The 21158-nt window shown below is 27.7% G+C and overlaps 1 protein-coding gene across 2 annotated transcripts in view; it reads right to left on the bottom strand.

The window, feature by feature from the left end:
• Nucleotides 1–6: 6 nt before the first annotated feature.
• Nucleotides 7–21158, bottom strand: part of LOC117176155 (PX domain-containing protein kinase-like protein) — a 34180-nt gene continuing 13028 nt past the window's right edge. The window contains exons 4-9 of one of the 2 annotated variants that reach the window (XM_033366241.1): nucleotides 20353–20777; nucleotides 13764–13940; nucleotides 9785–10198; nucleotides 7854–8010; nucleotides 7705–7749; nucleotides 1089–1208 (exon numbers count right to left, since the gene is read on the bottom strand). In XM_033366241.1, coding sequence (XP_033222132.1) covers nucleotides 7733–7749; nucleotides 7854–8010; nucleotides 9785–10198; nucleotides 13764–13940; nucleotides 20353–20777 — 1190 coding nt within the window. In that variant the 3' untranslated portion in view covers nucleotides 1089–1208; nucleotides 7705–7732. Of the gene's footprint in view, nucleotides 1209–7704; nucleotides 7750–7853; nucleotides 8011–9784; nucleotides 10199–13763; nucleotides 13941–20352; nucleotides 20778–21158 lie in introns of both variants that reach the window. The other variant, XM_033366240.1, reaches the window with a different exon arrangement.

The raw sequence follows: 21158 nt of genomic DNA, 5'->3' as shown, positions 1-21158 counted from the left end.
ATCTCTCCAGACTTCATCTAATCTGCTCAAAACTCCTTTAACTCGTATTACTTAAAAATTCTCTTCTATCGTCTCCATGCATGAATGATTAATGACACCACTAACGAGTACATATATATTTACAACAAATGTATTCTATGAATTGGATTGAATAATTAAGATAGTCTACTCTCTCAGGACTAAGAGGAATCTGTGGGTGTCAGTAGCAAAAAGTGATATGTGTTATTTTAAGAATAATCTCGGAAAAAGGCTTCTCACAAACTTTCGCTGGCTAAATTTTCTAGAAAAAGGGCGCAAAGTCTAGAAATCTGACTTCTGAAACATTTTACTTTGAAAGCTACATTACATAATTAGTCCATTTCTCAACTCCGCTTTTCATTTCAACTTACTTCTACTTTATAAGCATTTAATCAGAATATTGCAGTCTTTTTCTAGGAGCACAATATATCCTCTGAATTATCGAAATCCAGCGGTGAATTAATTTCTATTACTGGCACATTCGCGCATGGAGGCTATAGAAACGAAGCGTGGATAACAACTTAAGACTTTACACACACAGGCAACATATTGAACTATCGTACTCCCATCGAAAAAAGAAAACGAAACAAAAAACATACATTAATATTGTAAGCCAACTCAGATTAATCGCAGCAATTCGTTCAAATCAATGAAAAGAACGAAACAAGAGAAATTGTTCATCTCACTATACAAAAATCGAGCAGTCTTAAAATTTCTCTCATCAAAGAATCTTGAATCTAACATCGACAATATCTAGTCATTAGAATCATTTTTAAAAAATCATATAGAACAGTCACCGCTTGCCATCCCAGTCGCCTCTGATCGTCACTATGAAATAGTATTAATACAAACGCTCTAGGAAGATTTGAATAAAAAATATCTGTAATCTGCCCCATCATTACAGAACATTTGACTGATATATCAGCGAGAGAAACATTGCGTTCTAAATTTGGAATGCGTTCTAGGCTAAAAGATTTAATTCTTTCATTTAATATCTACCTAACGTCAATGGACGCCATTGGAAACTTTGCGGAGTTTATCCTTGTCAAACATACAGATGCTGCCCAGCAGAGCTGTACGCTCATTTGATGACGCCGCTGCTACAGGAGGAAGAATTTTTCTAGATGTCGCTGTCGGCATCGGTGGCGGAGCTGGACATCGATCCTTGTTGTTTTGCAGTTCTGACGAACCTTTAATCGAAATCAATCCTTAAATATCCCTTCTTCTACTAAAATACGTAAATTTGTTGTTTAAAAAAATTCCAAGCATTAAAAACCTCCCAGACTAATCAGGTTGCCTGACGAAATTTCGTTTTTAAATAACCGAATCGAAATTAAAGTTCTCCGGATTTTTGTGTGTGATATATACGTGTTTCAAATTCGTACCTCATTATTAGTTTTAAAAAGTACTCCAAAATGGTAGAAAAGTTTACAAAATTAATATTGTTTTTTCAGGATTAGTCAGATTGTACCAAGAGGGCCGGTTTACAGGGACTACAGCGCAAAAGAAGTTAAAAAAAGTGGAAATAGGGTAATTTCATCAGGAAAAAGAAAAATAGGGAAAATTTTGAACACTTATTTTTACATGTCGAAAAGGACAATCAAACTTTTTATAAGAAATGTTATATCTTTCAATAATTCTCAATAAGTTCTGCCATTAAAGAATTTATGTGTGTTTAACATCGTTCTCCTAAAAATTTCTTTCCCCGATTTGTCATTTCTTCCTTACTATTGTTATTACTTTCAATGTAAATTTAAAACTACAATCTTCAGTAGAGTAAAGTAAAAATTCTGAAATTAATCGAAACAAGTAAACAATTCAATATTTAAAATTTTTTTAAAAATTTGCCTTATTTCGAATTTTTTCGAATATGTACAAAAAATATTTTTGGGGTTGATTTGAAGCTGAAACTTCTTCAGCATGAACCAAAGATACATGTTATTAGTTTTTATTAATGTGAAACATTTTTTCCGGTGTTTATAACGTTCTAAAATCGCAAACAAAAATGAAATCCCAAAAATCTTAAATCACGACAAAAGTTAAAAAAAAGCTAAATGATCAAATGTTTCTTTGGTTCAAGCTGAACAAATTTCAGGTTAAACATACTGAACTTTTTTTTAATGTGGTCATATGACTTAATGAAGAAAAAAAAACATGTTTCTGCATATTTAAAAAAATCGTTATTGAGCGAAACATTTATTTTTCAATTTTTTATTATTGTTCTCTAGTAAAAGCTGTAAATATAACAAATTCTTAATAATTTTTGAACAAATAGGAAATATTTTTTATTTGAACATTTTCACTACGCCCTAATCTTCAGTGATCTTAAATACAAATTAAAAATTGCTAAAGTCAGAACTTTTAACATTGCAGTTGATTGATTTGGAATATTCCGTTTTTTAATTAGGTATTTAACTTCGTATATTTTAACTAAAGAGTGTTCGCCTCCTTTTTGTAATTACAACGATTCTAGCGATATCCAAAAGTGCCAAAAGTGAGTGAAAAGAAGAGAGTCTCGTGTACTCTTCTCTAGCCCATAGGCAAAAGGGGCCTGAGGGCTGTTATAGACATCAGTTCTGTCGTGACTAATCGTCGGGTAACACGCAGAGGTAAAGACACTAAAGTATTCAGTAAAGTTTCAGTTTTCAATTCCATTCTAAAGTTTCCAGTATTTAGTTACAGTTCTTTTGTACATCCAAATATACAGTTTACATATTAATTTTCCAACACTTCTAATACTTAATTTAAAAGTAATACATATTTTATATATGTTCCAATTTTATATTGGATAACAACTTCTGTTTCTAGTTTTCACATTTTCAACATACTTTACAATTTTTCAGCTTCAAATTTTTTTAGAGTATTTTTAATGGTTCAGCACTTGAAACATGTTTTATTTATTCATAAATAATTTAAGTGCTATAATTGCTTTAATTATTATTCAATAATGGGTGCACTTAGTAATTCCAAAGAACTTTTCGCGTCATTCAAATATTGTATTTTCAAATATCGTATAATAAAAGAGAAAAGGGAAAGGGGGGGAAGTTTGTTGAGAATAGAAGAAAAAAGGGAATCAAAATTTAAATTTTCCGACAAAAATAAAAAAGAGAAAAGAAAAATGAGAAGGCAGCCAACCACATCCCCTTCCTTCTCTTTTATTTTCTTACCTCTTTTTTTATTTTTGTCCGATTTCTTTTTCTGATTACAAAAGGATTTTTGTTTTGTTTTTTTTTTGTTCGTTGTGGTCCAAATTTGGTCGTTGGATTCTTGTTTTTTAACAGGAGTTTGCATCAAAAAAGGGAATTCCAAGGAAATGGGTAAACTAAGAAAAAAATGTTGTTTTATTATCAAAATTAGATGATTGATTCTTTGAAAATGAAAAAATAGTTATTATGAAATATTCATTTTTTAAATTAATGATCAATCAAAATGAAAGATACAAAAAGTATAACAAACATTTTTTAATTAATTGGAAAAACTTTCAACATATATGCGTTGATTAAAAATATTGTAACGATTATTAAAATAAATACTAACATAAATAAAAGGTAAAATTTAAAAAAAACTTGTAATTAACAATTTCTCCGAAAAAATCAATATGTTGATGTTCACAAAACAATAAAAACAGTTTATTGATAAAATTCATTTTAATGAGCGAATGTGTTTTATTCTGGCCATACATTTTAAAATGTAGTTCATATTATTTAACTTGGAGCCTATTTTAATTTTGAGGCTTCAAATTTTAAAGTTTTTATATGTTGTCTTATATTAAAAAAAGGACATGTCAAATTATGTATACAAAAAAATATTTTAATTTCTGACAATTAGCAAAATGGGCTCACTCCAAAATTATGCTCCTTTGTAAGGAATAAAGCACAATTGAAATGTCTTGTTTTGAATTTTAATATAAAAATTGTAAAGATTAGGTGATGTATTACCTTGAAGAAGACCTGCAACCAGGTTAAAACGTACGTTGGTTATATCAATTAAAATTGACGAATAAAGATTGACATCTGAATCCATTTTTATTTATATTGGACCGTATGACCAGAATAAAACACATCCTCTCATTAATGATATTAACGGTCCAAGAAATTTCACAGTGTGGATAAACTCCAATCACTGAATTCTTAATAAAATTCATTTTTTCGATCTTTTAAATTTTGATTTGTTCACCCTGAAACTAAGAATTTTAAAACTTGGTAGCTGCTGGATCGGAAAAGGACCATGATTTTTTTGAAACCGGGAAATGACGTTGAAATTAATTTCTGACCGGGAATTAAAAAAATTGTTTAGAAAAATCTATTTAATAATTTATATTGTTAATAAATAAAATTTTAATTGAAGATTCACCACTTTAGTTACAAATTCATTTCCATAGATGACAATGTCACTATTTTGTTGGACATTTGTCTCTTCTAGGGTTGAAAATATTTTTGGCTAAAAATGGAACCGTTTGGTGTAAAATTGATCAGTTTTAGGTGAGGCTTCAAGTATTTTGTTGAAAAGTCGTCATTTTGGTTAAATTCAAAATTTGAAAAAATATTCTAATTAAAATTTTGACAAAACAAATAAATACCCTTTCGAATTCTTATTTTTTACCTTAAAATAATAATTTTAAAACATGGTAACCGCTGCACCGAAAAATGACCAGGAACTTTTGAGATCGGGACAAACCGGAAAATGAAAGTGAATTTAGTTTTCGAAAGGAAAATTTAAGAACTTTTAGAAGACAAATCTATTTAATAATTTATAATGTCGCAAATTTCATACCGCATGATATAAATGCAATTTAAAAAAGTTTTTCAATAATGAAATCATTCAGTATACAAGGCGTTATTCTAAAATTTTTAAGTTCAAAATTTTTCCATTAATAGATTCATAATAGATTTATATAATATTGTTTCAGTCTAGCATATTCAATTTTTAACTCACTACAAATTGAAATTTTTAAATTAAAAAAATAATATTTCTTCGATATTAAAAAATATTTAAATTTTCATTAAAAATGAGCAAGTATAAATCAAATATTCGAAACTAAACAATTTAAAACTGAATTACTTAAAATAGGAAGGCGTGAATCGTTAAAATTGCAGAGCGCTAAATGTAAACTTTGAAGGTTACAATTTTAATTTCTTCATTTTTTTGAATTTTCAACTTGAAAGTGACTTGTTTTCATGCATAAATAACAATTGAATAATTATTGATTTAAAATGATTTAAAATAAGAATAGCACAGGCCTGCAAATAATGGGGTCCCCTGCCGAAAAGAATCTTTGAGTATATACTAAAAATTCTTTAGGTCAAAGAAGCTTAGAGAAATTCTCCGCAAGCACTCAGGTAGATATTTTTAAAGGTCCAGGAAGCTCGTTTAAATGGTCTGAAGGCTTTAAAATATCCTTTCTGAAATTGAAATAACAATACTATCATAAATAACAAGCAGAGAAGCTATCTCAAGAGAGTAGCGGACACTCAAGGGTCCTTTGTTAAGCTTTCGGATTAAAATGTAGAAGTAGATTTTTTTTTAATTTCATAGTTAACAGCCTAAAACATAATAATTCGGAATCTACGGGTTTCGATGACTTCAGATATCTAATTTTTTTGTTAATGCTTAAAATTGGAATTAATAGAACGTTTCTCGTAAATGGAATGAGATACGAGAAAACAGACAACATTTTTGAATTCCACTAGAAAATTGTATATCAGTATAGAAGTTATAATTATAAATAAGTATAATGAAAATATTCATCAATTAAAAAAAAGTGTTAATAATTTGAAGAGAAATTTAAAAAGGGAAAGCGGATTAGCCACGACCAACTACTGTAAATAACTCTGCCCGCCCGGTACGTGACGAATACAAAAGGAACATTATATTACCGTCGCACCACTCTTAAAACGACCACTAAAAGGATCTTGAAAATGACCCAAATCTCTCAAACTATCTCCGAGACTATTTTGTTTCAAATCGACTTTGTTTATAGACTCAAATGGACCAAGCTATTTCGCTAAACAAAACTCAGAGATTTCTTTCGGTAGGGTCATGTTATTTGTTGGAAAGTGGAGGGTAATTTCCGAAGTAATTTTTTGAGTAGAATCCGAATCCGGAGTTAGAATTGGCCCATCACGTCAGGATTGTAAGATATTTGAGGTTATGTACCCAAAAATGGCGATTTTGGAAACTTTTGAGGTTATGTACAGAAGACACAACATTTTTTAGGACTTCAACAACCCCGAACACCCCAAGTACAAATTTTTAAGAGAAAACACACAGTAAGAAATGTCTTCCTCGAAGTATTTAAAGCAAATGCTCAAGACATAATGGGATATATCTCGTAAATTCAAATAGGCGTAACTTGGTAAACAAAAATAATAATTAAACTCTGCGACTCTCAAATTAAAGAGAAAGAGCAGTACTATATAGTACAGCTAAAGAAAAAAATCCCAAAAAACTTTTTGTCTTCTGTTCACAACCTCAAAAGTAGCCAAAAACGTCATTTTTTGGGTACATAACCTCAAATATCTTTAAATCCTGACATGATGGGCCAATTCTGACCCCGGATTCGAATTCTACGTAAAAAATTACTTCGGAAATGACTCTCCATTTTCCAACAACAAAACCATGTTGGCATGTGTAATTTAATTTGTAATTTTAAAAAATTTTAATTTTTAATTTTTTAAATGTTTAATTTTAAACAATCGTTATCAAAATGTCCAATTTTTAATGTTTCTAACTTGAAATTGCTTCAAAGTTATATAATTTTCAACATTTTAAATTGCATTGATTCTCATTCCTTGATTTAGAGCACTGAAAATGATGATGTGCTTTTATATTTTTACTCAGAAATCTTTTAACTGTTTAATTCATAATATTTTTAAATACAAATTTTGTTGTTTAACGTCATTTAATTTACAATTGTTCGATTGAATAATGTTGAGAATTACCAAGTTAGGTATATCTAAATTATTGAGCGTTTGAACTAAATTTTGTTAAGATTCAAATTTAAAAGTTTGAAATTCCAAATTTTCAAATTCAAACGCAGAACCATAATACGATCGGATATTTGCTAGAAAAAATTTTTTAAAAAAAGTTTTCCCAAATATCGTGTTTAGAAAAATCAATTTATCTATCAAAAAACAGCAGATATAAAACAAAAAAAAAACAGCAGAAGAAATTGCTCAGCGTTTGAGTTTTATGCTGGGATTAGTAGACAAATTTGTTGTCTGCGCCATGTTCTAGTGACTAAAACATTTAGTCAGTAAATTTTAAAGATTTCTTATCTTCTGATTGGCTGCTAATTTAATAATAATAATAATAATAATAATAATAATAATAATTTTGAGTGGAAAATGAAAATTTCTATTCAAATATATGACTACAGATTTCTCGGATCTGTTCAAGAATTGCCGACATTTTCCCGTATTTTTCAAGGTGCAAAAATTGGTGGCAAAATTCCCGGTGATCCCGAGTCGCTAGACATTCTGGACTTAGTCTGGGCTGTTCACAATTCAAATATTTATGAGCTGATGAAATTTTCTAATTAATATCTAACTCGCATTGCAAACCTTAAATCACTAAAAAATAAATCGAGAAGAAGTACATTTTTCTTAAAAAGTGCTCTCGATTTCCAGAGGTCGCAACTACTTTAAAAGTGATGAGTGGAACCTTTAGTTAAATCCAATGACCTACGTGAAATCAACGAGCGAAGAGTATGCCATCAACTTTTGTGTCCAGCTTGTCGAAACAAACGGAATTGGCCATTTTCAAATTGCGATTAAATAGAAATAATACTGTCAAAAAATATTATTTTTAAATTTTTGTATTTTAAAAAGGCATACCATGCGATGGAGGCGTCAAGGTGCCAACACTTGTTGCTGTTGAAGTACTGGTTGGACTATCAGACCTCTCAGGACTTTTTCCATTCACCACCTGCTTTGTTCCATTCGTTCCTAACTGATTAGAACGTTGTTCTTGGGCCAGCTTTTGTTCTTTTTTCTAGAGAATACGATTTATAAGACATTTTTTAAGGGCGCTAGAACCACAAGTCCGTAAATGGGCTATGCAGAAATTATGTTTTTTTCTACTGTAGTGTTTAGTATATTAAATAAAAAAAATTATATGTTATTTTATTGTTAATTGTAATAGTGTTACGTGCAATTCACCTAATCATATTAGTATCTTACTAAGATTTTATAAACTTAGGGAACAAACATACACACGAAATATAAACTCTCTTCATCAAATAAACGTGCAGCATTATTAAAATTAATTTTGAAAAATAAAACGTGTTAACAACAATAAGTATTTAGTATTACAAACGTGAAATTTTCTAATACATCCAGGGCCTAAAACGTTTCATAGTTCGAAATCAAAAAGTGTGCAATGGAAAATTAACTTTATTTTCTAAGCAAAATTTCTAGTTTTTGAACCTAATATTTCAAAAGTATTCAAATTAAACTTCAATGTTTATTTAAACTATTCTCTTCAGTCTATAATTTATCACAATTCTATTTATTTATCGTAGGCTTCACAGTCTTTTCTGTTTTTCTCGTTTTGCCAATTAAATACAAACTGAATTAATAGAACCCAATAAGAAAATCCAACTATTTTTGGTTAAAAGTTCATTCTTTTGAGTTGGATATTTTATTATTTGGTTAAAATATTAATTATTTCATTAAAAATTAAAAAATGTTCATCTTGTTTACCTAAAAGATATTCAAAATTCGTATATTCGATTCGAAAATGTAACAATTTAGTACAAAATTAAACTATTTTTAGATTGTAGGATAATTTTAACTAAAAATTGAACTTCCATTTCTATTGAAAATTTATATTTTTTAGTTCGAAATTCACGCATATTGTTCAAAATTTGTATTTTTTGTAGAAAATTATTCATGTTGATTAGAAATTGAATTAGTTTAGGATTCAAGTATTTTGTTATAGACTCGTCCTTTAAGCTAAATTCAATTGTTTTTTTTTTTTAATTAAAGTATTTTATGGTTGAAATATCAAGTATTAAATTTTTTATTAAAAATTCATATTCGAATCTATATGAATACATTATAATGTAATAAATATTAATTGATTTTGGTCAACAATTTCAGTAGTTCTTTTTGGCTTGAAAATTCAACTTTTTGCAGAAAATTCGCTTTTTTGTAGATGATCCGATATTTTTTGCTGAAAATTTGTCTATTTTAATAGAAGATTCAATTATTTGGTTAAAAATGCATGTATTTTATTGAATCTTTGTTTTTCAGTTTATTATTTAATTAATTTAATACAATCTGCCCTTTTGGCTAGAAAAATAAAAAATTGAGTAGAAAATTTAACTTTTTTTGCTGCTCTTTTTTGTTCGTAGAAAATTAATCTTTCTGGTTTGAAATGTAACTATTTTTTTAAAAGTTCATCTATTTTATTGAAAACGTGTTCTTTTTCATTAAAAAATAAACTTTTTGGTTACAAATGTTTGCATTTTGTTTAGAATTCGTCTTTCTAATTTTTCATTAATTTAATTTATTACAACTTAATTCTTTGGTTAAAATTCAACTGCTTGGTAGGAAGCTCATCTTTTCGGCTTGAAAATGGAAGATTTTGTATGAAGTTTGTTTTCTTTGTTTGCTGAAAAATATTTCTTGGTCGAAAATTCAACTATTTTCTTGGAAATTCTAATTTTTTTGATTCAATTAAACTGTTTGTAATTCATAATTCCGAAAAAATTGCACGCAATTTAGACACGGCCCCAGCAAGAACTGAATTAAAATTATCTTACCAATTTCTGCTTGCGCTTCTTCATTTCCTCCTCGGAACTCATCATCTCCTGGACCTTGACGAGTCTCTTTTGGTGTCGAGCGACCTTCTGCTCGTCCCTGAGTCGCTGTTCCGCTTTGTTCGAGGCTTCGAGTAAAGCATCTTTGAGATGGCTGCTCAACTTAAAATGTGGCTTTTCTATGGCACCAGCGTTGGCCCTAGCAGTTCTTCTTGCAGTATCGAAAAACGGATGCTCCATCAAATGAGGAACTGTCGGCAAATCTTGCTTCAACGCCTCCGGAGAGAGAATTACATCTAACAGGTTCTTTAGACTTGAATCACAGTGAGAAAGATCTGAACAGGTGGCTTCTAACAAGGGCCTTCCAAAGGCCATTTCATACAGAACGTGTCCAAATGCATAAACATCTACTTGAGTCTGTTAAAAATGCAGTGAAAATTAAGCATTTATTTCTTTAAAAATATACAGGGCTCAAATTCACTATAGTAGCATATTTGACAAACAGCAGCAAAATAAGGACACGGATTTTTTCTGGGTGGCCGTTTGAATCAAAGAAATAAATTCTTGGTTTGCAAACTTTTTTCACAGTCAAAACTGAACTGCAAATCACTTGACACAATTTTAAGCTGGAAACATAAAAAATTGAACGATGTAATTTTTTTATAAACTGAACACTTCTTCAATTAGAAGTTAAATTATTTTAGTTTCAAATAGCTTTAAAATCCTTAAAAAGCTTCCAAATTTTATAAAAAATATTTCCTTAAAATATTCCAGATTCATTTGTGACAATTATGGAAATTTTTTAAAATGTTTTCCTAAAATTAATTTTTCAAAATAAATTAATTTTTTTATTTTCCTTGGAAATCTTAAGAAAATGTTTTTCAAAATTTTGTTGAAGCCTTTCACAATTCTTACAAAACTTCTAAATTTTTTGTTCGAAATCTACAAAAATGAAAAATCTATATTAGGTTTTAAATTAGGCTATCTTGGGCTGTTTGCACCGAAATTTCGGTTCAAATAGTCGGATTTTGTCGATATACGTAAACACTTCGTTAAAATAATTTAAAATAATTAAAAATTTTATATTAATTTTGAATGTTTTCAGAACTTCGAAATATCTCTTGTACTTTCTTGAATTTTGTATAGGAATAATATATGTTCAATATTTATTTATACAACAAAATTCCACAATTTTACTTACAAACAAAAATTTTTCGAATATAAAAATTAAGACTATAACGTTTAAACATTTTTTTAGTTTTAAATATTTATTTTCTAATTGCTGATTGGAATGCAATAATTAATTAATAATTAATTAATAATAAATTAATACATATAAATAAGTTAACTAATAAATAATAATTATAAATATATTATTTTGAAGTTATTTTTAAATTGAAAATAGTTGATAAAGTTTCAATCGGGTGTACACATTTGCTTCACTACTAATTATTATTTAAGTCTTGAAAACATAATTATTTTTTTAAAAACTGTAAAAATCAAGCTTGAACAGATTTTTTTCTAAAAATGTGTAAAATTCCCGGTCAAAAAATAAATTTACTGTCATTTTTCTAGCTTTCTTGGGCTCATTATATTCCTGGTCTACTCTGTTTTTTAAAAAATAAGTTTATAATATCAATCACGCAGGCCTCGGATCGACTAGTATTTTTATTTCTAATTTGCATGAGTGACATAATCGCATTAAATTGCTAAAAATGTATTTATTTCAAAATATACATTAAATTTTTCAGATAAAGGACTCCAATTTTTAATAATATGGAAAACACTATATGTATAGAAAAATACATAAAAATATTAAACAATGTGTATTAATCTTAATTTTTTCTTTCTAGCATAAAATCTTATACATTCGCAAATTATATTTGCTGAAACTAAATTAATTATTGAACTGATTCCTTTTTTTAGTTAAAAGGGATATAAAAATTAAACAAAACAGTATTGCCAAGAAATCCCATAAAATTATACTTATAATAATATAATAATATTAATAATAATATTATATATATAATAATAAGAGCCTCGGTGGCTCAGTTGGCTAGACACTTGGACTTCACCTCAGAGGTCCGGGGTTCGATCCCTGAGCCGGTACCTCTGGAAATTTTTCAATGTACCTTTACCGAGGTTCTGGTGGTTCGGAACCTACCTTAAGCTGTAGGTCCCCCCATCGTGTACTTGACTGCAACCCAGTCCGTCAATGATGGAGTGCAAACCAGGCTTTGTCCAATATGTCTGGGCAGACTGCTCTCATCCGATCACTTGATTGCATTATAAAAATGCGTCCGTGACTGATGATATATACCGGGAGAGCCCCGTGCAAAATGATCAAATAAAAATCCAACTCTAACCAAAAAATGCCTTCGACATATTGGGCAGTATAAGCCTGTGACAACATTTCGCCAGAGAAATGTTTTTAAATAATATTATACTCAGTATAAGCAGTATAAGCCTGTGACAACATTTCAACACTGAAATGTTTTTTTTATACTCATAAAAATGCATGCATTTTGAACTTCTAAGAGAATTTAATGTGTAAATTCTTAACTTAATTCATGGAAGTGCTATATTGATATTATTTTTCTGATCTGAACTATTTGCAATTTTAAACACAAATAAAATATAATAAATTTACTGCAAACAAGATAAATTTAATTCTGAAGTGTTTCTTAATCCCGGTAATATCTAAATACTCTGAATTACTTAAAAATAAATTATCCTTAAATTAGAGGCTTAATAAACGTTTGAAATATTTCTTTCTAATATTTTAAACTTCTAAAATTGCATTATATTAAATGTAAATTTAATTTCTTGCAAAGATGCCAAATTTAAATTTTCTGTTGGGTTTACTTCAAATTTAATTCTTTCCCAAAAACGAATCAGTTCTATTTTAATTCTTATTAATTGTGACGGATTTCTAATTTGAACTATTTTCGAAACAGAAAACTTTTAAATAACTGATAAAAGATGCATATTTTTATTTCGCATTGTTTATTCCCTTAAGTCATTGACATAAAAATATTGTAAAACTTTTAACTTACTTGTTTTAAAGTTGTTCAATTACAAGCCTTTTAAGTTAAAATATTATTTTGTTCACTTTTAATTTTTGAAATTATTCAATTTCTGAAGTTTTCGACTTTAAAATGTTTAAGCAATAAGCGTTACAAATTAAAATGGTACAGTTTAAAAATATTTTTTATTAAAAAGTCAAAAATCTCGTACTTTTCGAGGCTTAGAAAATGAATAATAGCTAAATTAAAAATACTATTAAATAATTGCTCGAGTCAAAGAATCATTTGCCACTCAAATAGGTTGTTGATGGAAGGGAATAAGACGACACGTATCTTTCCGCCTTGTACAACAAATTTTTTTAACAAAGTTATATGTATTTGAATTTTTAAAAATCTAAAGCGCAAATTATCAAAACATGGTCAAAATTTGTTTTAAAGGTGTACAATGTTTTTAAACTAATATAGGTATTTACGAAATAGCAGTGTTTTTTTGAAAATATTCAAAGTCAATTTATTAATTCAGAAAGTATCGATTATTTAAAATATAACCACTGCAAAGGAAAAATTTTGATGCAGACGTTTTTGAAACTGTTAAATTATGCTCTTCTTTATTGTTTTACGACACCATAAAATAGCACAGGGTAGAAAAACCGAAGCCATTTTATCAATTTAGAACATTTTATAATTTTCCACCAGATTTTTCAAGAGGATGAGAAATTCTATCAGAGTAAGAAAAAAAACATAATTATCTGCATTAGATTAAAAAATATCACACTTTGGGTAAAAATGTTAACAATTTTTTGAAGTTCTTTGAAATAGATGTATTAACGGTCAATCAAGAGAAAATAGTGTATTTTTTAGAAATAGGGACATCGCCAAAAAAAAAGATTCAATAGCAGCGTGTATCTGAGCCCTGAATATACGAAATCTTCAACATAATTAAATCAAATTCCTACCGTCGCGTGGAGTTTTCGCCTCTGAACCACATAAGGCCGATAAAACGCAGGGAGTCCTAGAAGCCCGTTTTCAATATCCAACAATTTGGCACCTGAAAACGAGAGAAGGACATTTCCAGTGTGTAAATGTCCGTAAGGCAATCCTTTTTCGTGGAGAAAGGACAGAGCTTCCAAGATCTGAAAACCATAGTTCGTTAAAACACTTTTTTTTAAATACTCTAATCAAACCAATCGATGAAAGGTAAGCGAGTGGGGAACAACTCCTAAAAATGCATAAGATTACATAAAATGATGGTTCATTACTCCCCCTAAACGAGAATTACGCAAATTTTCAACGAGAAAGGATTACTTTTTAACAAAACTGTTTGATTTTCAACTAAGTAAATAAACTTTTAACCAAATAGTTCAATTTTCCATAAAAAAATGTTATTTCAAACACAAAACAATAAAATAGCTAAGTTTTCAGTTGAAAATTAATTTTCAACCAAAAAAATAAAACGTATTTTCAAGAAACTAATTAAATTTTCAACTAGAGATGAATTTTCATCTAAAATTATGAATCTTCAAGAGCAATAGTTGAGTTTTCAGTTAAAAAATAAATTTTCAACCAAAAACAACGATTTTCCAACAAAGTAGTTCAATTTTCAAGCTGAGATGAATTTTCAATTAAAATGAACAATCTTCAACCAAAAAATGATTAAAAGGAAAGTGTTAAATTTTCAAGTTAATAATAACATTTATTTTCAACAAACTAGTCAAATTTGAAATCAGAAATTAATTTTAGTCTAAAATTATGAATCTTCAATTGGAATAGTTAAACCTTTAATTAAATAATAAATTTTCAATGAAAAACAACGATTTTTCAACAAAATAGTTAAATTTTCAAGCAGAGATGAATTTTCAACTAAAATTAAAAATATTCAACAAAAAAAAAGGACTTAAACAACATTGTTGAATTTTTAACCAAATGGTAGAGTTTTTAACCAAAATATATGAATTCTCAGCGAAAAATGCAATAGGTGGTACATCAACCACAACAGAATGATATTAAATGTCATTCACATAACTGAATTTTCAACCAAAATATGGATTTTTAACCAACATTAATTTTTTACGGAAAGAGATGAACTTTAAGAAAAATTAAGGCATTTTTAACCAAATAGTTAAACTTTCATCTAAAACATTAATTTTCGATCAAAAATGAGTTATATTTTCAATTTAAAAAATTAATTCTTTACACAAAAAGAAGAACAAATTTTTAACTAAATAGCTCAAATTTCAATAAAAAAATGAATTTTTAACTAAAATTATGCATTATTCCCAAGCACAAAATGAATTTTTATAAAAGATTTTCTACCGAAAAATGAAATTTCAACAAAATACAGTGAAATACAATGAAGTTAAAAAAGATTAATAGAATTTTCAACTAAAAAATCAATTTTGAACCAAAAATGGAGAAATTAAATTGTCACATAATAAAATTAAGTTTTGAAAATTTTTAACAAAATAGTCGAAAACTATTTGGATTACCTATGTAAATTACAATGAATTATCTGAAAAACTTTGCGAAAATCTTTGTGAAACCCACAGTGTTTCTCGTATATAATCAATTGCGGAAACCGATAAGCATCAGCAAACCTTCTTGCAACAAACCGATTGACTTTTATCTAAATAATAAGTGGGATAAATAAATTGTTGTGTCTAAAAACAAGAAAATCCAGACATTCGTTTTATTACGCACTAGCAGTAAATGCACGCACGCAAATCGTGCGTTTACGTCTCTGGATTTTTATTTCCTAAAATAAAAATATATGAAAAATTAAAAATCCATTATTAAACCAATTTTTTAACATTATGTTTGAAATATTTTTCAAAAACAATCATTAATCATTTTTAATTGAAAGCTTCTGAAATAAAAAAAATATATGTTGATGATTTTGTGGATAATTTAATTAGAAAACAGAGATGAATCGCAAAATTTCTGAGTCGAAACGCTAAAAATTAATTTTATTTTGAATTAAAGAATTACGAAATTGAATTATTTCAGATTAAAATGTCAAAAATAGGACATTTTCAAAACGTTATAATTAAATATTTTAAGATTACTATTTTGTAAATTAAAAATTGAAAACTTGAATTTTAATAATTTTAAATTCAAAGCGACAAAGTTTTGACAGTTTAATACTGAAAACTAAATGATTGAATCTTTCAAAGTCAAACCGTTTGGTTATTCTAGAATTTTAAATGTTTCATATATAACAAAATTATAATTTAACATTAAAGCTGATTAGAACCATTTTTCTAAAATCAAAAAATTAATTGAATTATTCTGAGAAAAACTTTCAAAATAAATAGTGGTTTAAAATGAGAAACATTAAAGATGAAAGAATGTCTACTCTGGAACACTGAAACTTAAGCGAATGCAAACTTTATTTAAAACAGAAAAAAAGATTTAACCACAAAAAATGTTGACATTAAAACTTTTTTATACTCAAACCTATTAAAATTTCTATTGTTTAAAAAATTTAAATAGCTTAAAAATGTATCATTTTTAAATTGCTAATTATACTTTCCAAAATGTCACCAATTCAATATTAATTGCAAAATTAAAACCTATGAAAGGGAAAACTTAAAAATTCAGCGCTTAACACGTAAGTTCTTAACTCTACAATTGTAAACATTTAAAATTACCGAAATTATTAATTTACTGATGTATCAATTAATTATTATTCTTTCTGGAAACTTTCCAAGCAACTATTTTTCAATTTGAAATTATTTATTTGTTTAAATCTCTAACTAAAAGCGGACAATTTTAATATATCAAATTGAAAATTAAAATAAAGCATACAAAACAGAATTGCAGTAATATGATTCAATTTTTTGAAATTGTACAACCTTAATTTTTTTAATGCGAAATTGCTTTATATTTACATATAAAATTATTAAATTCAAAACCATCAAAGCTTTTGATATGATATTTTGAATTATTTAATATCAGAATAGTCCTCAAATTTTTAATAATTATTTGAATTTGAAACTACAATATTATGACATTTAAAATTCAAAATCGCCAAGAATTAATTTCAAAATTAATTTAAGAAAAAGTTTTGTTTCAAGGCATCAAGGATTAAACTGTTTTAGAATTGCGCATTCAAAAACATAATTTTACATTAAAATTTCAGAAATTTTAAAGAAGATAAGCATATCATGAAAATATATCATGTAGTACCAAGTGACATTAAAAACGACTGGATAGATTTTTTAAATACAAAATTTGATTTCTGCCAAAAAATACCACTGTAATTTTCCCCGTTAAAAATTCCAGAATCTTGAAAGTTTAATTATTCTAAACCCTTTGAAAAGTAGTATATGCTTTCTAATTGGAAGCTTTCAAAAAATGCAAAACGCGAAAATTATAAAATAAGGAAAATCTCCCGGTATAATATTTCTTCTGGATTTCGTTTAAAAAATATAAAAAATTTCATTGATTTCGCTAAAACTGGATTGAATTTAGAGGAATTTGAGGTCAAAGAAAAGAATTCAATGAAATTCATAAAAATACAAATTGAATTTTTAAAAAGTCAAATGAATTGAATTTTTTTAAAACTTAATTGTATTCAGTAACTTTGAAATAAGCTTAGAAAAATTCAACAGAATTCCAAAGAATTTGAAAGAATTCAGGATGAATTCCAAGAAAAATTTCAAATCCTTTCAAACCTTTGAAATCCTACTAGTTTCTAACACAAGAAGTGACTAAAATCAACCTGAATTTAAAAAGCAATTAAGTGAATTGAAAACAGTTCAAAAATATGGAAAAATTAATTGTATTGGGTAGAATTGAGTGAATTTAGAATTCAATTTTTTTTCTTTAAGGATTTAGGATAAATTGATAAGAATTCAGGGCGAATTATGAATGAATTGTAAAAAATATTTGAAAATCTCTTCAAATCTTCGAAAACCTATGAAATCGCTCATGCCTGGTGAAAAATTCTTTGAAATCCATTAAAATATTAAAATGCCTCAAAATTATTAAAACCACTGGAAATTCCTTGAAATTGCTTAAATCTCTTGATAATGCTTTGGAATCTTTTAAAATACCTTAAAATATTTCAGTCTTTGAAAGCCTTCAAACTACTGAAATAAATTAACATGTCTGAGAATCTTTTTAAATTTCTCAAAATATTTCGAATCCTTTGATATCTTTTGAAAGCTCTTGAAACTGTTGAAAGGACTTGAAAATGCCTGAGAATCTTTTACAATACCCTCAAGGATTTAAAATTCTTTTAAATCCCATTAAATTACTGAAATCAATTAAAAATGTCTTTGTAATCTTTTAAAATAATCCAAATTATTTTAAATCCTTTACACTTCTCAGAAATTTTTTAAAGCTCATGATAATGCCAAGGAAATTGAAAAAAAAAAACGTTAAAATATTTAAAATCCTTTAATCAGTTTATCAATTGATCCCCAGGACCAATTAAATTAGAATTTAAAAAAAAATTTTATCCATTGAATTAAGTAGAAAAGCGTAAATTTATAGAAATTCAGGTGAATTAAAAAACTTGCAGTGAATTTATAAAATTCAAGAGAATTAAAAATCTCTTAAAATCTTTAAAACTCTACAAAACACCTCACTTCTAATGAATAAATTCTTTAAAATGCACTAAAATATTATAAAATTCCGGGATATTCTATGTTGATATTTTCTGAAATCATGGGGAAATGTAATTGTTCCATATCTTCAGAAATTCTAGAAAATTCTTTATCCTAAAATATGTCAACAGCTTCAAAATCACTTCAAATTAATTAAATTAATTAAAAAAGTCGTTGGAATCTATTAAAATTCCCTAAAATAATTAATATATGGAAAAACCCTTTAAAATCATTTTTTCTTCATAGTTTAGAATCATGTAGTAAATGAGACTTATGTACTTACGTATTCTTTTGTTTAATATAGGAAAAAGCGGCATAACCCGAATTTAAAAATATCCGAAACTAAAATTCACCGACTTCAAGACGACTTGTAAAATCAACGAATTATTAAATTCCCACCAACATTTCAATTCTCGAAATTTATAGAACTGCTGATTATAGTTAATTGATTATTAATTCATGAGCTATTAATAGGATTATAAATGATGAAAATTATTCAATAATTTATTAAATATTTTCGGCAAATTTTTAATTTCGTCAGACTTAAATTCCAGCAATAGAAATATTTATGGGAATTACAAAATTTATTTATTTTATAATTCGGCAATATTTTTTTTTTTGCTAATTTATGATTTTGTTATTCATTTTTCATTATTTTGTGTTAGTTCCGGATATTTAAACACTTTTAAATATAGTGATGAAGAACTATTTTTTTATAATTTGATATTTTTAAAATCAATTAGACTTTGTAACGAAGCTAAAATATTTTAAAATTTGTATGTCACTCTTAAAGAAACACCATGAACGAATATTTTTTCTCTTTGAAAACACTCCGGGACTAATACGAAATAACGAAAAAAAAAATGAATAGCAAAACCACAAATTAGCGAAAAAATTGCCGAAAATATAAATTGACTGAGTTGTAAAATTTCCAAATTATAAAATAAATAAATTGTTAAATTTCTATAAATATTTGTATTCCTGGAATTTTAATTTGCCAAAATTTAAGTTTACCTAAAATAATTAATAACTTATTAATTTATGGTTAATTGAATTGTTTTCCTTATATATAAATTCATAAATAGCTCATAAATTAATAATCAATTCACTATGTTCAGCAGTTCGAAATTTGGCGGATTGAAATATTTGTGAGAATTTAATAATTCGTTTATTTTGTAAGTCGAGTCTCAAAGTCGGTGAATGTTAGTTTCGGATATTTTTAAATTCGGAATTTTATTTTCTGTTAATTAAAAATCTTCTCGTTATGTGAAATTTCATAATTCGGTAATAATATATATTTTCGGCAATTTTTTTCATTAATTTGTGTATTCGTTATTTATTTTTTTATTATTTTATATGTTCTGAATATCCATGCAATTTGTATGTTTGAATTATTTCTATTATGCAGCTTGTTCTTATATTATAAAGATAATAAGTAGGTACATAAGTCTTATTTAATACCTGGCTATACTATCAAAAAAAAATTATTTTAAAGGGTTTTTCATATTTATTTTTAAATTTGTATGCAATTTTTCTATGGCACTGCATGGTTTTATAGAACAAAGTTACTACTAGCGCCGCCGCACGGCCGTTTTCAACTCTCGTGACACATTTTTTACGTTGGGCAGTACAGTGGAAGCACCCCCCTGGTTTCTCGGAGCCTTTATACATAAACTGAAATATTTCAAGGAATGCAAGGTAATTCCAAAATAGGCAGCCCTTATTTTTTGAACAGTTTGTGCCTGACTCAAACAGGGTACCCATAGGGACCAAATCTTCAAATTGGGTACTTTAGGGAGCTTAACTGAATATAGGGTACAATAAGGAATATAGGGACCGGTCTCTGAGGCCTGCGGATTAACAATTTGAATAATCGAATGGTCCAGCGGATTACCAGAGTTGTTCCCCCTCGAATGTAAGCGATCGAGAAACAGACCTCATATGCATATGTAGCAATATCCGCAACAGGTAAAGATTTTGTCTGCTTCGGATTTCCGTACTTTTTAATAAAAGGCTGCTTGGGCTTCGAATTGCACAAAATGTCCCTCAAGGTTCCATCTGCGTGGAAGTTTCGAATAGTCAAGGCTCCGTTTTCGGTAACGTGTTGGTGAACAATTCCTTCTACGTGTGCGTGTTTCAGACTGCTTAAACTTTTAAAGACACCCTGCATGTCCTTGTCCTGCAAATGTTTGTCCGGCCCGAATTCCACCCAGGCGAGAAGCAATTCCTGTTTTGGATTTTGCCTGTTTTTCACGGTGTAATAATGTTTCCTTAACCGCCATCCCATGTCCGGAATGGCTTTTCCGACTTCGTAATTCGCATCGCTGCGTAAGGCCAGGGACACTTGCTGAAGTGCAATTTCTAAAAAAAAAAACGATAAAAGTGGAAAAATATAATAAAATAAATAGAATACAGGGTTCGGACTCACTTCGGATGTCACAAATAGTGTACAGTGTCAAAAATTTGACACTGCCTGAATTAAAAAAAAAAAACATTTTTTGGTTCAAATGCAACTTCCTTGTAAAAACTTAATCTGTTTCGGTTGATAATTAACATTTTTGTCGAAAATTCCGCTGTTTTGTAGAAAATTTGTATTTTTGGCTTGAAAGTTCAACTATTTGGTTAAATGTGCAACTTTGAGGTTGGAAATTCATCTGTTTTAGTTTATGATTCAAGTATTTTGTAGAAAATTCATTTTTGTTGCTTAGATGCAACTGCATTTCATTTTTAATTAAAATCTAT

This window comes from Belonocnema kinseyi, chromosome 7 (assembly GCF_010883055.1).
Source record: "Belonocnema kinseyi isolate 2016_QV_RU_SX_M_011 chromosome 7, B_treatae_v1, whole genome shotgun sequence".
Classification (NCBI taxonomy): Eukaryota; Metazoa; Arthropoda; class Insecta; order Hymenoptera; family Cynipidae; genus Belonocnema; species Belonocnema kinseyi.
The sequence above is the reverse complement of the archived record's forward strand: the minus strand, read 5'-3'. Positions and strand labels throughout refer to the sequence as shown.